General features: G+C 31.5%; 1 protein-coding gene across 1 annotated transcript in view; it reads left to right on the forward strand.

The window, feature by feature from the left end:
- The window catches only part of LOC139504043 (uncharacterized), an 88,550-nt gene that overhangs the window by 55,217 nt on the left and 16,165 nt on the right, over positions 1-17,168 (forward strand). The window contains exons 51-66 of the mRNA XM_071294100.1: positions 817-939; positions 1,410-1,532; positions 6,042-6,173; positions 6,901-7,017; positions 8,004-8,270; positions 9,322-9,453; positions 10,396-10,521; positions 11,291-11,416; positions 12,680-12,811; positions 13,048-13,305; positions 13,945-14,058; positions 14,544-14,669; positions 15,039-15,173; positions 15,711-15,833; positions 16,263-16,520; positions 16,819-17,085. Of these exons, the coding sequence (XP_071150201.1) occupies positions 817-939; positions 1,410-1,532; positions 6,042-6,173; positions 6,901-7,017; positions 8,004-8,270; positions 9,322-9,453; positions 10,396-10,521; positions 11,291-11,416; positions 12,680-12,811; positions 13,048-13,305; positions 13,945-14,058; positions 14,544-14,669; positions 15,039-15,173; positions 15,711-15,833; positions 16,263-16,520; positions 16,819-17,085 (2,559 nt within the window). The remainder of the gene's footprint in view (positions 1-816; positions 940-1,409; positions 1,533-6,041; positions 6,174-6,900; positions 7,018-8,003; positions 8,271-9,321; positions 9,454-10,395; positions 10,522-11,290; positions 11,417-12,679; positions 12,812-13,047; positions 13,306-13,944; positions 14,059-14,543; positions 14,670-15,038; positions 15,174-15,710; positions 15,834-16,262; positions 16,521-16,818; positions 17,086-17,168) is intronic.

A 17,168-nucleotide genomic window follows, 5' to 3' on the forward strand; every position in this document is an offset into this window, starting at 1 on the left:
GTGGTTGAAACTTTTAAGCTTCAAATGTTTTTCTGCAGTCAATTCTTCGGCAGTTCAGTAAATAAGAAACATTTATGGCATAAACCTGTGCAAAATGGCATTCACCAATTTGATAAGCAGTTGACTTTGCGGCCTTATATCGGTCTCGCAAATGACGTTGCATAATCAAATTCTATTGACGTAGAATTTTCACTATACATCGATCTGGTCATTGATAGTCTTCAACAAACACCGTCTACCGGTATCATACACCTTATCGCTAATCCCGGCTGACCCGGCCGCTTGAACTTTTGACGCATACAACAATCTTTTTTCCATTGTGGCGTCAGATATTTTGTTTTATGACGTCAAAATTTTACGAGAACCTGTGTGATATCCAGTAATGGCGGACAAATAGCGATAAGGTGTATTGTTGGAAGGACAGTAAGACGAGTTTCTGAAGTCAAATTGTTTGGTTGCAGCACATTTACGTTTTCCTGTTTGCAGTATTCTAATGGGTTGATTCCGTTTTTTAATTCCTCCGTCTTGGCAATATGGAGATGCAACTTTTTTTTAACTGATTTAAGTGTGGCCAAGGATTGAAAGAACTGTTTCATGCGATCTCAATAACCCGGTATGATCAATTACGTCAGGTAAATCAAATGTTGATTTTTTGAAAGAGGAAGAAGGAAAATAAGCATGCATAATACTTGTATGAAGATCAAACATGATTTGTTAAATAAATCAACAAAATTAGTGTTGCGTTTTAAAAGTCGGTCAGTATTGAATGACAACTTTGAAAGATTGGTGCAAGTAAAATGACACTTTCATTTTCAGATATAAATGAATGTTTAGATGGAATAGATAACTGTCCAGCGAACAGTAACTGTACAAACACAGATGGAAGCTTTACATGCATCTGTCTAGAAGGATTCCGAAAAGTAGGTTCGGAATGTCAAGGTATGTACAACGATAACAAACGTTAAATTTTAGACTCTATCATATAAATGACTTTGTTTATGTGAAAGATAAATAAACCACAACAGTTAATACAGATGTTTAAGTCTGGAGTTTGAAAACAAGAGATTTAAGCTCGTGTGTACAGAAGCTTCCCTTTCGGTAATTTATTCAGCTTAAAAATCAATAAAGTGTGTTTCTCTTATGAATTTATTTTAAAATATATATTTTTTTAGAAAGTACTATAGTCCAATAAACTACAAAAAACGTTGTTTGTATCACACTGCTACACCGTTTAAATTTACAAGTTTATAAAACGATATCATTTCAAGGTAACATAATATCTTATTTAAATGTTGACCAATGCGATATAGAGAACTGATAATTACAATAAATTATAAACTTTAAAAAATTCAATGATGTAATCAAGTTAACCTATAATGAATTCAAAATACTTAAGTATATTTTCAAAGACATTGACGAATGCACTGAAAGGACAAGTGGTTGTGAACAGATATGTGCTAATAGTGATGGAAGCTTTACATGTAGTTGTGTGTATGGATTTGAGATACTAGCTGACGGTAAATGTAACCAAAGTAAGTTTAATTTGGAACATTAATCACCACTTCAACTAAAAATAGGAGGCCAGTGTATTGTATTTAGGTCACTGTGTTAGATGAATTTCTCATTTTGTTTATTATATTTGAAAATGAAAATTATATGTTACTTTTATCAGGTGAATATTGAGAAAGTTTTGTGAACGTATTATCATACAGAACAAAGGCTTGTATAGTACATAATTTTATTTTCCTAAATTAAACATGCAAGAAATGGTGCTCACTATAGAGTACGATAAGCAAGAAATAAGAGAAAAAAACAGCATATTAGCAAGGTTTGTTAATGTGTCGCCATGTGTGTTATTGAAACTGTAAAGAGCCATCTTATCAATTTTAAAACTAATAATTGAATTTACCTAATACATAATTAATATTTAATTTTTATTTATTATCAAATATAAACTGATATATTCAAAAAATTAATTCTTCCCTACAAATCACTAATTTCTTTTCACTGCATTGCATCAAATAAACTGAAATTTATTTGCAATTAACAAAACAAAAAGGGGAAAGAGTCTTAATGTTCAAAGAAAAACTTTTCGAAGAATTCAAATAGAGAAATATATGCAAATTATCAGTGTTATTCGGTCATAAAAAGTAAAAACACAAAAATACTGAACTCCGAGGAAAATTCAAAAAGGAAAGTCCAAAATCAAAAGGCAAAATCAAAAGTCCAAACACATCAAACGAATGGATAACAACTGTCATATTCCTGACTTGGTACAGGCATTTTCTAATGTAGAAAATGGTGGATTGAACCTGGTTTTATAGCTAGCTAAACCCCTCACTTGTATGACAGTCGAATCAAATTCCATTACATTGTTAACGATGCGTGGACGAAACAAACATACTCAAAAAGTAAAAATGTCAAAAATAGGGGTACAGCAGTCAACATTGTGTTAGCATCTGAATCACTATAAAAACAACAAATGTAACGAAGAAGCACAAAAAAGCATACATCAAATTTAACATCCTCATTTTGCTTATCTTATACGATTTTATTTATCTATGTAAAGTCTACCCGTAAAGGATGGAAAATTGCCAGTACTGGTGTAAAATTGCGCGTTTGAAATTCGCACAGGTAGACATAAAATAATTTTTTCGTTCAAAGTATGACGGCATACATAAATGCAGTGTCATGTTAAGTAAATATAACAAAAAACAGACTTAACAGAAAAGTAATAATAATAAATAAAATAATTGTGTTTTTTAAAGTATGACGGGATACACAAATACATAGTCACGTCCAATGTAAATCATAAAAAGCTGGCTTAACAGAAAAAGTAGTATTAATGAATAAAATAGTTTTGTCATTCAAAGTATGGCAAGATCCATAAGTAAAAGTAATATTAATAAATGAAATAATTTTGTCGTTCAAAGTATGATGTTTTACTTAAGCACAGAGTCACGTCAAATGAATATCTCAAAAACTGACTTAACAGTAAAAGTGATATTAATAAAGACAAATAAAAGAATACTGTAACACGTTATTAAGATGATAACCAACGTCAGTACGCAAAATCTATACTTCAAGACCATCTTGTATTATTAGTGAAGTTGATACGGAATATTTATCAACAAGTTATTGGTACCTTCCGATGAACTTTTTTTTAGAAAAAGGACGAGACGTTCTTTGACATACCCCTGGTTCATCAACTTTCTGCTCAGACACTGGTGACGTTTTACAAAGTCTGAATAAGAGCTGCAAGCTCTTGAATATCGAATAAGTTTGGAAATGTGTATGCAGGTGAAGTTGGTAATTAAAATCGTCTCGTTTGTCATAGATTCTGGTACTTCGATGACTGTGTATGTCAAATTCGAGGTATAAGTCTAAAAATGAGGCGGAGGAAGCCGTGTCTGTTGTCTTTTTAATTTCTAGTTCTGGTGGGTATATTAATGGAATCCAATCAGAAAAGTTGGGATTGTTAATGGAAAGAACATCATCAATATATCTGAAAGTGAAATTAAATAACCTGGTTTCATTGATCTTTCTTTTAGACGGTTTTTCAATTTCACATGGGGAATGGTTGTATACAAGGTTGAAAAATCAAAAATTTTGATAGAACTAATTTCAGAAAAAGACCGAGATTTAAAATTATCCAGAAGTTCTTTAGAGTTTTTAAGAATCCACATATGGTTAATACCACTACGCGAGTAAACAGTTTCACAGTATATCTGTTTTGACACATTCTGACAAAGTGTCCAGTTGAACTTTTTCTCGTTTAGCCCATGCTCTGGTGTAGTCCTCAATGGAATCCATAATTATTTTGAAGTTATGGTTCCAATTGATGTGTTGGGGTTCTCTAAACTTAGGACCACGAGAAATCGCCTTTTGGAGATTTTCATGCTGAATTATGTTTAGATCCCCAGTAATAACATGGCCAGAGGGGCTTTAATTGTAAGGCGAGTGGGGACAGTCACATGTCAGAGGTTGTTTTAGGTATTGTTCTAAATCAAGGTCCTGTAATGCTTGTTTATAGTTAAATATTTTGGGTGCAATGGTTTTGGTGTAACTGTAGGATACAATAGGAACAGACTGATTTTGAAAATAAATAGGAATATTAGATGTTACCTCCTTGTGACGTAGAACGTTGCTGATGTTGATTGCATCAATTTCTCTATTGGTAAAGTAAACAAGAAGGAATTTCCTCTTTTCCTCATTTAAAGGTTCCGATCTTACTGGTTTAAAGAGACGGAAAAGAGCTACATCACAAATTATACTGACAAGTCTGTATATTGGAGAAAATTTATTGGTGCCTCCTTTGTCAAGTGCATTATCTCTCAAACATTTTAGAAAACTAACAGGCAGTGAAAAAATAATAGTTCTAATACAATGTAACCCTAATGGATGATGTAAATGAGAAAGAAGATCATTAAAGCTTCCAGAGGCCGATCTAGATTTGGAAGACTTTTTTACATTAGGCCGATGGTAACGTTTTTGTCCATGACTACGTTGGTTTCGCAAGGTAGTATTAAATAAACTCATTACATTAAAATCACTACAGGCTGGCCTTGACAAATTTCCTAATCCTTTCACATTATCATTGCAACCATATGACATTACAGTACCTAGTTCCCTTATCCAGAAATTTTCTCTATCTTTTCGGAAAGCAGTACTAAGTACAGGGCTGTTTGTGTGGTGATAAATTTTCTCAATGATGCGTACTTTCATAGATAACGAAGGATCATGGTCCGGTTGATTAAAATGGTTATAAAGAACCCTGAATTGCGGGTCTTTATTATCAGACCGGTGTTGATTCATCCTTTTACGTAAAGTTTGTCAAGTTTCACCAACATAGAGTAGTCCACACAAAGTACATTCGATTCCGTACACTACATTGTACGTGGAACAGTCCAGAGGCTCGAAAGATTTAGTATAATACGTTTTTCCTGTTAAGTTACTGGTGAAATCAGGAGTCGTGATTACATGTTACATGTCTTACACGTGCTCCTTTTCCTTTTTTGTGTTTACAAGAAGAAATGATAGGTGTTGAATCACTTGTAGCAGGTGTATTCAAACAGTCGAAAATATTAACGGAACATGGCTTTAATTTATGAAAAGTATCTGAATTTTTAAAGTAGTAATCACCTTCTGGCTGAACGTACGTCAAATCAGGGGTATCCCGGAAGATATTCCGTGGAACACACAAATCAAATGCTGCAGTGTTCCGTGCAGCAAAAGAGGACCTTGGTAACCCGGGCGACGTCCCTGCCGGTTTGTTCTTTGTTTTTTTTTTGTATTCATCATGCATAAAGCTACCAAGTTAATGATGACCTCGGGGAATAACCACGTTCATTTTGCATGTGAAATTATCGGTTCTTATTTCACTGGGAAATCAAAGTAACCCATTGAAATCAATATCATACCATCCGTTGTTCGTTCTATTTTTGTGTTTTATAAAGACGCATGTATAAGATCCTTCAAACGTTAATGTGAAAGATATGTTAAAAATGATTGTATGCAAAGATAAATCTGTTTGCAATGTGGTTTCAAGTACACTCTCCCCGTATTTAATGTCATTTACACATGCTGTTAGAAATTGTATTTTAAACATATACAAGTTCCTAAACTGTTTTTTTTTGTTGTGATTTTGACTACTTTTAACACTCGTGAAGTATTCTAGAATCTCTTACAAGCAATTACAACAACTATTTATTGACGAAAAACTATTTTTTTCATGGAAATACATGTACTGCACACACGATTTGAAATTTCCTGAGTGTCTTGACACATTTTCTAACAGTTAATTGTTTTCCCTGCAATTGCCTGATAAGAAGGGGAAGTGGGCTATTTAGAAATGCAAAATATACAAGCTTGATTACACAACTTAAAGATTTACTTATATTTGAAGATAACATTATAATTTAAAATCCGATAATGTTGAATCAATGTTTCAATATACATGATATACTTTACCAAGTCATTATCTTCTTGTTTATAGTCAAATCTTCATATTACTGGTTGTTTAATTTTTTTCATCTTTCCAGCAATATTTGATGTCTGTGCACTGCAGAATTTAACTTGTAGTTATGGTTGTGATAACACTACAAATCCAGGAACCTGGCAGTGTATTTGTCCTGAAGGGTATCTACTTCATATCAGTAGCGGCAATTGTTCTAGTAAGTGTTATAATAAACTAAAACTATGGTATGGTTGCCAATGCACAAAACTTCATCCATAGACATCATAACCTAATGTTGAGCAACTTAAGATCGCTATCCAGTCTTCGGCAATAAATAAGGTCAAAATGTATAGTAAATCAGTAATTATTACAACTTGACAAAGGGAAAGGCCCAAGGGCTATATTCATACCAAAAATAATAACTATAACCAATTTACTTTATAAATTTATGAATTGATGACAGTATTAAACCAATTAACACCACCGAACCACACACCTCGATTTGTTTAGTACAATGAAAAAGTTAGATTTGCAAAAGGCCACAACCAGAAAAGCAGAATATAATTTATGCATTTTGATTGTCAAACAGCAATATGTATATATCAGATCTGATATTTATATATTCACAAACCTTCAGAAAGAATAACATATGCTGGCATGTATATATATATACATTGCTTTATCTTTGTCACCTAGTGTGATATACTTAAACATGAAATTAAAATTCCTGTTATATGGCAAAACTTTAAAATGCTTTATAGCCAGCTTTTCAGTGTGATCCAAGGCACTGCATTGAAGACCAATGACGATTTTCTTTTGACAAATTGTGACTTGAATGGAGAGTTATCTCAATGGCACTCATACCACATATCTTCTTATATTAGTATAAGTAAAATTGTACATGTAGCAATCTTCCTGCAACAATTGATAATTTAATATTTCAGATATAAATGAATGTGACGCTAATGTATGTACACAGACTTGTCAGGATACTGTTGGGAGCTATACTTGTTCCTGTTATACAGGCTTCAAATTAAATGCTGATAAAACTTCTTGTTCAGGTGAAAATTATAAAAACAAATAATGTCTGAACTTGAATATTTGATTGTCATGATGCACATATCTCATGACTATCTCTCTTTATTGAATATATATTAGTCTGATAGTAATACACTATCCTTCATAGAGCCTTAAAAGACAAGAAAAGTAAAAAGAACAACCCATCAAATCAATTAAGATCACTAATAATGCATTTTTTTTCTTATGCTCCCTCACAGATTGAATATTGTTGATTTTTTTCTTTTCTGTTCTCAATATAGAATTTGCCTAACTAACATGTTATAAAACTTTTAAACAATGGTTATTACCTCGTACAACAGATCAAGTTCAAATTTGTATGTCATAAAGTTAAGCGTCTTTTCAAATGAACAAATTGCTGTTTCGGTTCTCTAATTTCAATTTGCCCCACCCAAATGTTATGAAATTTATACACTATACTTTAAGCACAAAACTAAAATCAGGTACACATTTTTGTTGCATTATTTTTACTTTTCTTCATTTATTTTCCTTTAAAACATTTTATGCAAGGGGACATCAGTTGTGCCATGGACAGATTCCTCGTTTATTCTAAATTATATTGCCCATCACATAGTTGAACAAATTAGTTCGTTTAAAATGAAAGTGTTTTATTGCAAATTAAACCTTTAAAAAAACAATCATTGTATAGACATATATAAATACATACTTGGCAAAAGACTAAGCATAATATTGATAGTAATTCTTATGTTTTTCTTGTACAAAAATATGTATAGTGATCAATACTTCATAACATATTTGATTTCGGGGAAATTTAATTAAGTACCGTAAATAAACAAATTATCAGCAGTAAAAGATCAAAAGAGGGGGGAAACATAAAAACGAATTTATACACTTTTGACAGTCTCTCAAAATCTAAGGTGATGAGAAAGTACATTTGTAACACAAGTCCAATCTGATTTACTATGTTTTGTGTTTATTATTTGTAAAAGCATGTTCTATTTTGTGACAGCCTGTGTGAGTCCATTTTATGGTGACAACTGTGCAAGTCAATGTAGCTGTGGACCAGGCGCATTAAGGTGTGATCCTAGTCGTGGATGTGTTTGTAATAGTGCCTGGACTGGAACTAATTGTGACGTTGATGTCGATGAATGTGAAGATACTCCAGGAATATGTCAATCTGACGACAAGAGTTGTGTAAACGAAGATGGCGGATATGAATGTAACTGTAGAGCTGGTTATGAAAAGGTGTCTGCAGACGACAGCGTTCCCTGCGCAGGTAAATATTATGTTCATTATGTATTGTAAATTATTATGTAAACACATATTGGAGAACGAGTCCATCTTTTATTGGTTGTACCTACGTAGTACTACTTAAATGTTATGCTTGTATAAATAAAAACTCAAGTCAATTTTAGAACAGGTGTAATTGTTTTTGTTGTACTCTTCTTTTCTGTCTTGAATGCTAGTTTAACTAGATGTAATGGTGTATTTGTTGCATTAAAACAAGTATCAATGGTTTGGTTTAAAACCAGCTTTGTTGTACTACTTTCAAGACCAAAAAGAAAGGTCTTTGTTATAATGTCCAAACTGCAGGATAAGATTTAAGAAGTTAAGTAAGCTGGTTTCAATTTTGAAAAATTAAAAACACAGTTTCAAACATTTTATTATTAATGGTACACTACTCGTATTTTATATCAATAGAGTCTGCTACCACAATGTATTACATTTATTATATATATTTATAAGTCTGAATTGAAAACAACGTTCAAACACATAATTGCGTTGGATAAAAAAGGCAATTGCTATACGTGTACATACAAAATTAATTAGTAGTGGGGTACAAATACAGCACAAACAAGTCCAAAAGTGTATTTTAACAAAGCACATTTGACTAGCAGGTCAAACTACTTGTCTTCTTAAACCCGACTGACTGCAATTGCGATTGCCGTATACACAGATCACAACATGTAATAAATTGGATCTTATTATTAAATTATAACCAAACAGAAAACAAAAATCCTTTGAAAAAGACGGTATCCTACAAACATGAGGTTCAAAAATATGTACACCATATCTAGATTTCAATCATGTATCTTCAGTGATTTGAAAGGAAGGCCATATAATTTTCTTCTATTAAGGATAGACTCTTGAATATATTTATATATACCATGTATTTGTTTGATTGTTATTTGACCATTCTAATCATTCTAATCATTAATCGTGTTTTATTGGTTTGTTATTAATTTGATTGTACAGCTCAAATTTCGGGCACCAAGATAGGTTAATAATATTATCAGATCTTGTCCCATGTGTATGCTTAATTTTAGATATAAATGAATGTAGCAGTGCAACAACAAACAATTGTTCAGCAACGATTTCAACATGTCAAAATACAGATGGTGGATATACCTGTAGATGTAACACTGGCTACCAAACAAAAAATACATACGAATGTGAAGGTATGATTATAAACGTAAAACATAAACTATCAGAGAAGAAGTCCAATATATCTGTACAATTCACAGTAGTAATGCCTTGAGTTCTAAGGTTTTAAAAGATTCAAATGTGACACCATACACAAATTTTAGTTCATTGTTCAAATCAAGTGGAGCAGATTCCGGAGTGGCATCCCTAGTTCCTATTCTAAAAAGCAAGTTTTTGGAAAATTGTTGAGATTGCATCTGTTCTTAGTCCAGCTACTTAGTAGTTCATAATTTTGCTGGGGTCGATAGTTACATCGTTAACCAAAATATTGTTCAATTTTATATGTTTAATAGCCTGTTGAGGGCAATTTTTAAACACTTGATAGTCAACTTGAAGAAAGAAAACAAAGTCATAACTATCAAGTGGTAAAAAAATAGAGCAAAATGTAGTTTATATTTAAAGAGATACCAATCGACAGCTTAACAAAATATAACACAAAGTGTAACATTTTCTTCAAACCTAGTTATAGCAATTATTAATATCAGTCACTTGTCCAATTTTATTGATATTCTATATTATCATTTAAAAATTGAACATATGTATCCCTCATTCATGATATGCCATGTGTTGGCTTTCACCCAAATAAAATAAATTTGACCAGTTTGGGTACATACACTGAGACAAAACATACTCAATGACTAAAATATCCCAAAAAAGACTTCTAGAGAGACAAAATAATTGTTTTCAACAATAGGCTATTGTTTATACAGTATTTCAGACTCCAAATCATCTTAAATCTATAAATATTAATTGTGAATAAAACCTGAAACACTGAAAGATAATCTTCCGTTTATAATAAATATTCTAAATAACAAAAATATTAAGATATAACATGAAGACATTGCTGGCAATGAATTTGTTTTGTTACATAGTTTGTAGTGATAGATCTTAATTAAAAGATCTTTGATATACTACAGATGTAGATGAGTGCACATCAGAGTCTGATGATTGTGAACAAGACTGTGTAAATAATGTAGGGAGTTATAACTGTCGATGTTTTTTTGGGTATGAACTCAACAATGACAGAAAAACTTGCAAACAAGGTAGGTGAATTATTTTCTGTACATACTTAAAAAGGGCACTAGCATGCAGTATCTCTAACTAAAGCGATATATATTATTTTACTATTTTATTAATGATTGAACCAATATAATCTGATTTTATATTTTATCATATATTTAGTTGCTAGTGCCCCTTCGAATAAGATTGTGAATATGAAAGAAGTTTCTTTCATACTGAATATGTTTCTGTATATTTATTCAGTTTCTGTATACTTATTGAGTTTCTGTATATTTATTCAGTTTCTGTATATTTATTCAGTTTCTGTATATTTATTCAGTTTCTGTATATTAAATCAATTTTCTGTATAATGACATAGTTTCTGTATATTAAATCATTTTTCTGTATGATGAATATATTTCTTTATAATGAATTAGTTTCTGTTTTTCAAATTTTTTTCTGTATATCAAATAAATATTCTGTATATTAGATAAGTTAATGTATATGAAATTCATACTTGAATGTCGAGAAAGATACTTGATCACATAAAATATTATGTAATAGTCACAACAACGTTAACTCTGCAATTGATTTGAATAATGCAGAATCTTTATATATTATTAATCATATAGAATGTTTAAAACAATACTATAGATTATAAGAACTCTACAATCTCAATATTTCTGATGTTTTTTCACTGATACTTAAATCTTTTATTTGATATTTACATTTCTTTTATTAAAATATATATTGAAGAATGTTTACAGATGATAGATTGAACATGAGGTACTAGTATAGAATTTTAATTTTTAGTGTCTGATCCATGTGGTACCCTGAATAACCTGACCTGTAGTTATGCATGCAGATTAAAAGACAGCACTGCATTTTGTTATTGTCAATCTGGATATGTACTTCAGGCTGATAACCAAACTTGTACAGGTAAATCACTGTTATTACGTCATTTCTGGAATAATGTTTTTCATCGAAAAAGGTCGTCAATTTCGCACACCTTTATGACTTCATTAACCAAATAGAAAGCAGGCCTGTATCCCTGCTCTAATAAAGTGTCCTGCACTTTCAGAATCGTCATTCTGAATGGAAGTATAGAAATAATTTATGTTCCGTAAGTACGTAACTTGATTCCTGTACGACTGAGGGAGGGTAAACATCTAATTAGATTTTTTTTCCACAATATTTTGTTAAGTATAGAATAAAAATAAATCACCCGTGTATCAGCACGTGTTGGAAATGACGATACCTACATTCTGGTCACGTGGTGAAGGAAGTCACATGACAGATTCAACTAACTACCGTATCACAGAACTTCCATATTAATAATACCTTACATGAAAAGTGTAACTTGATGGTCACAGATATTAAACAAAATATTCATAAAATGAGGACTTTATTTTGAGCTTAAAACAAACCAAACAGCAAAAGACAGACTGATATAAAAAAAAGATGTGGTATGATTGCCAATGAGACAACTGTCCACAAGAGACCAAACTGACACAGACATTAACAACTATAGGTCACCGTATGGCTTTCAACAATGAGCAAAGCTCATACCGCATAGTCGGCTATAAAAGGCCCCGATAAGACAATGTAAAACGATTCAAACAAAAAAACTGACGGCCTTATTTATATTTAAAAAATAAACGAAAAACAAAAATGTAACACATAAACAAACGACAACCACTGAATTACAGGCCCCTTATTTTGGACAGGCACATACATAAACAATGTGGCGGGGTTAGATATGTAAGAGGGATCCTAACCCTCCTCTAACCTGGGACAGTGGTATAACAGTACAGCAAAAGAACGAACTATAAAAATCAGTTGAAAAAGGCTTAACTCATCAGATTGACAAAAATACAAGTGGACGTGGCCGGGTAATTATACATCCCGACACAAAAAGACACAATGTACAGATCTCAGAGTACTCGCAGTTAACTGACAGCTAGTTCAAAGCCACTAACATCTCATAAAAAAAATCATGCATCTAAGGCCACTCAGAGGTTATCTTCCGCCACACTTAAATCTGAAAAATACAACTGAACATAAAATTTCAAAAATATTTAAGCCCATAAACAAAGGCTAAAGGTTCCTACATGTATGGAAACATGATAATGCATGTATTCCTAATTGATTTGATTGAAAGTTACCACAGTCAAATATTTAAAAAGTTATACTTTTTTGTAGATATAAACGAATGTAACGATGACAGTAAAAATCTGTGTTTTGATAAGTCAACATGCTCTAATATAGCAGGAAGTTTCAAATGTAGTTGTACAATTGGTCAGTTCTTGGAGAACGATCGAAGAACTTGTTCAGGTAAGTACAAAGTATTTAGAAAAGAAAAATAAAACCATTTTGTTTTTTTTTAATGATTTTTTCCCCTTTAATTGAAATGAGATATGTCAAATTGAAGTTGTTACAAAAATAATACAATTATTTTTTTTTGCAGAAAAATAAATTATGTTTTCAAAATTCAACTAAGTATGGACCTTTTTAATTTGATATATATATTACAAGACATATTGGTAACAATAGTTTTATGTATATTACAGATTGTGATCAGTTCCACTGGGGTGAAAACTGTAATAATACATGTAACTGTGGTTCTGGGGCAGAGAGGTGTGACAGTATAACTGGATGTTTGTGTAAACCAGGATGGCAGGGGACCACGTGTAATGCTGATATAAATGAGTGCAATGGTGTAGTCAACCCGTGTGATACCTTTCCCAACCAAAGATGTGTCAACACACCTGGCACGTTTGTCTGCAAGTGTGTGGCTGGTTATCAGAATGAAACAGGAACTTGTACTGGTAAACAAAATAAAATTGAGAATGGAAATGAGGAATGTGTCAAACAACCCGACCATAGAAAACGGACGAGAGATACTAGAGGGACAGTTAAGCTCATATATCGAAAATAAACTGGCAATGCCATGGCAAAAAACGAAAAAGACAAACGGACAAACAATAGTACACATGACACAACATAAAAATTAAAGAATAAGCAACACAAACACACACCAGCAGAAAGTCACCAATAGGTCTTCAATTCAGCGAGAAATTCCCGCATTCGGAGACGTACTTCAGCTTAAAGCCTAATTTTTATATTAATACTATTCTTAACATTGTTTTAGCTTAACTTTTATATTGAAGTCCAACTAAAATGTCTTCAATAATGAAAACAAAGTTAAATAATCTTGAATATATTCATATACCATCAAACCATACTACAGTCCTGTTCAAGTCATTTGTACATTGTCTATATTAAATGAAAAATTACATTATGAATTCATTTGTGACATGTGATCATGTTCAGTTTATTTTCTGTACAAAGGCTTGGCTTTTTTAACATTCAAAAGTAGAGGTTATTGAATCTAGTTTAAAATTCCTGATTTTGTTCGTAGAAAGGTGTTCAGGGCACTTTAGTAAACCCTGATTACTTTTTTTTAGATGTAAACGAGTGTGATAACAATCCATGTGATCAACTATGTACCAATACAGACGGAAGCTTTACATGTAATTGCAGAACTGGCTTTACAAAAGATGCAAATGAGAAATGTCGAGGTAATGTGGATTATCTAGTGTTTTGTTGTAAAATTCTACATCAGATCCCGGTACCACATTCTGTGTAATAATTCTACTAGGATATATTCAGCAAAAATGTTATGTGATTTGCTTATAATTTGTTGAAACAAAAGAAAAGTGAACCAACGACTTGACATTAGTTTAACAAGAGGGAAAACAATTTAATAGCGCATAGTCTATTTTAATTGTTAATTACGAAGTTTTATAAATGTTTTGTTTTCTTCACCTCTAATTATTTTAATCAAATGTCATTTGATTAAAATATTTAGAGGTAAAGAAAACAAAATGTTTTCATTGACTGCTAAAATAAACGAGCACAACATTAGTAATTTAAAGAAGAAATTTAATGAGTTGCAACTTTGAAATAGCTGCCAAAATATAGAGAAAAAAATTTATAATCAGTGACGTTTTGGTGGACATTTTTTATTAGGCGAATAATGAGAAATCTTATTATTAAATTGTAGATATCAATGAATGTGATACAACCTTGAACAAGTGTGACCAGAACTGTCTTAATACTCCAGGAAGTTATAAGTGTTCTTGTAATGATGGATACCTTCTCAGCCCAACAGACCAGAGGAAATGCACAAGTAACTTTTTTAGTCCAGAAATTCTTAATTCCACTTTGATAACTACATAGTTGGAAATAATAATTTACTCTTATATTATATAATCCATTTTTATTATAAGTATTTCATTATGGTTTTTAAAAGGTCGAACGTTGATTAAATAATCAGACTTGTGTTTTGAATAAATTAACTGTTTTTACTAAATTTTGTTTTGATTTGGGATACCATTGACATGATTATAAGATTCGACTTATGCAACTTCAAAAAATGGCTTTAATATCTTAATGTACCAATCATATATGAAAATAATCTGGTAAAATATGACCACAAAAGTGTGTATGCATTACAATATTTAAAGATATATATGAGTATTTATTATTTTTTTCACAGTTAAGACCCAATGTTCCAGTTTGAATTGTACCAACCCAGGAACTTGTGCTGTTCAATCTGATGGATCAGAATACTGTACATGTCCAGCAGGATTCAATCTAACAATGACTGATAATGTAACTGGGATCTGTAAAAGTACGTTTTCCCATGATTTTGATTGAGACAGATTATTAATATTTATCTTATTACTAAAACTTAATCCATCATTTTGTTTATTTATACACTTTACAAGTGCAATGGTAAATATGAATAAAAAGAGAAGGGGGATAGATCTTAAAAGGACAGCAACAAAAGTAACAATTATTTACCTTGAGGGAAACACATAATACGTCTTCAACAAGCGATACAACTTATTAAATTACTATACTTTCATTGTTTTAAATACAACAGTAATTAAGTTTGAAAGACATGAAGGAACTCTGATAATTTAAATGATACTTTGATTTTAATGAAAAATACAGAAATACATAAAACACAATACATGGTTCAAGAAATTTAAAAAAAAAAATCCCTTCACAACTTAATTGTAATGACTACAAGACCAAAAAAAAAAACTGAAAATAATTCATAAAAATCTAAAAGGTGTATTTCACCAGAAATTTATATAACAGTATATTTATCATGTTTATAGCGTACATAATTAAAGACCGGTATGTTTGTTAAAAATTTCAGACATCGACGAGTGTGAGACGAGCAATCCATGTGCTGATAAATGCATTGATAAAACACCAGGGTACGAATGCTCCTGTACCAAAAATGGTACCAAACTGGACAGTGATGCACAGAGTTGCACAGGTTAGTAAACAATTTGAGTGTTTCTGTTGTTTCGATGTTTCCTTTTATAGTTAATGTGTTTCCCTCGTTTTAGTTTGTAACCCGGATTTGTTTTCTCTCAATCGATTTATGATTTTTGAACAGCGGTATACTACAGTTGCTTTTTTTATGTAGTTAATATTTACTTTTCATATTTTTTTAATTAAATGGAAAAAAAATCTCGATGTAAAAGATTGTTTCGTTATGATCAAATGAAAAGTTGTGGAACTTTGTATTGAAGAAAGATGTTTCCATTTATATTTTTTCTCTTAAGTCGATACATGTAGTTCAATACTTATTAAAACAAACTTTGATGTTCATATTATATGTAAGTCTGTGTGAAATTTACCTACAACAAATTCCATGGTATTGATATATACTAAACTAAACTAAATTCAATCTGAACTGTAGCCTGTGCTGAAGGAGAATGGGGACAGAACTGTGCTGAAAACTGTACATGTGTGATAGCAAACACCAATTCTTGTAACAACACTGAAGGAAGTTGTAATTGTAAAACTGGCTGGGCTGGGGATTATTGTGAATCAGATGTCAATGAATGTACAAGTAACTCAACAATATGTCAGACGTATTCAATGTGTGAAAACACCAATGGATCCTATGTTTGTGTCTGTAATGATGGTTATTTTAACTCCGCCGATGTTTGTAACGGTTAGTTGACAGAATTTATTTTTTATCAATGTCTGTTTTGTACTTCAACTTGACTATTAACTTCAAATGTGTGTTTATGTATTTCTCATATTTACAGAGAGACAGTATATAATCTTCCAGATAAGAGGATCTGGACTTTGTTTATAAAATATTGAGTAATGGTAAAAAAAATCATAAAAAAATTGCCTAAAAATTAAAAAAAATACTGAAATAAAAACCTCCAAATCCTTTATATCAGATAATAAGGTAACAATGTATTAATTTCTTATTCCTGACCTAAAAATCATTTCCTTTCCAGAATGCAGTTCCAACACATTTGGTAAAGACTGTGCTCAGACCTGTAGCTGTGTTGTAACCAATACAGAATCCTGTAACAATGTTGACGGTGGTTGTACTTGTAAAACTGGTTGGTATGGAACCACCTGTTCTGAGGATGTTGATGAGTGTAACGTTACTCCCTTTATATGTAATACTACATCTAATTCTGAATGTAGCAATTTAAATGGTACCCATGAGTGCAATTGTGTTACTGGATACCAGAAAATAGCTGATGGAAGTTGCCAAGGTAGGCTGATATTTCAGATACATTTATTATCGTGGATACCAATTTTCGTGTATAAGGGAAAAGTTTCATTTTTGTGGATATTT

This window comes from Mytilus edulis, chromosome 14, assembly GCF_963676685.1.
Source record: "Mytilus edulis chromosome 14, xbMytEdul2.2, whole genome shotgun sequence".
Lineage (NCBI taxonomy): Eukaryota > Metazoa > Mollusca > Bivalvia > Mytilida > Mytilidae > Mytilus > Mytilus edulis.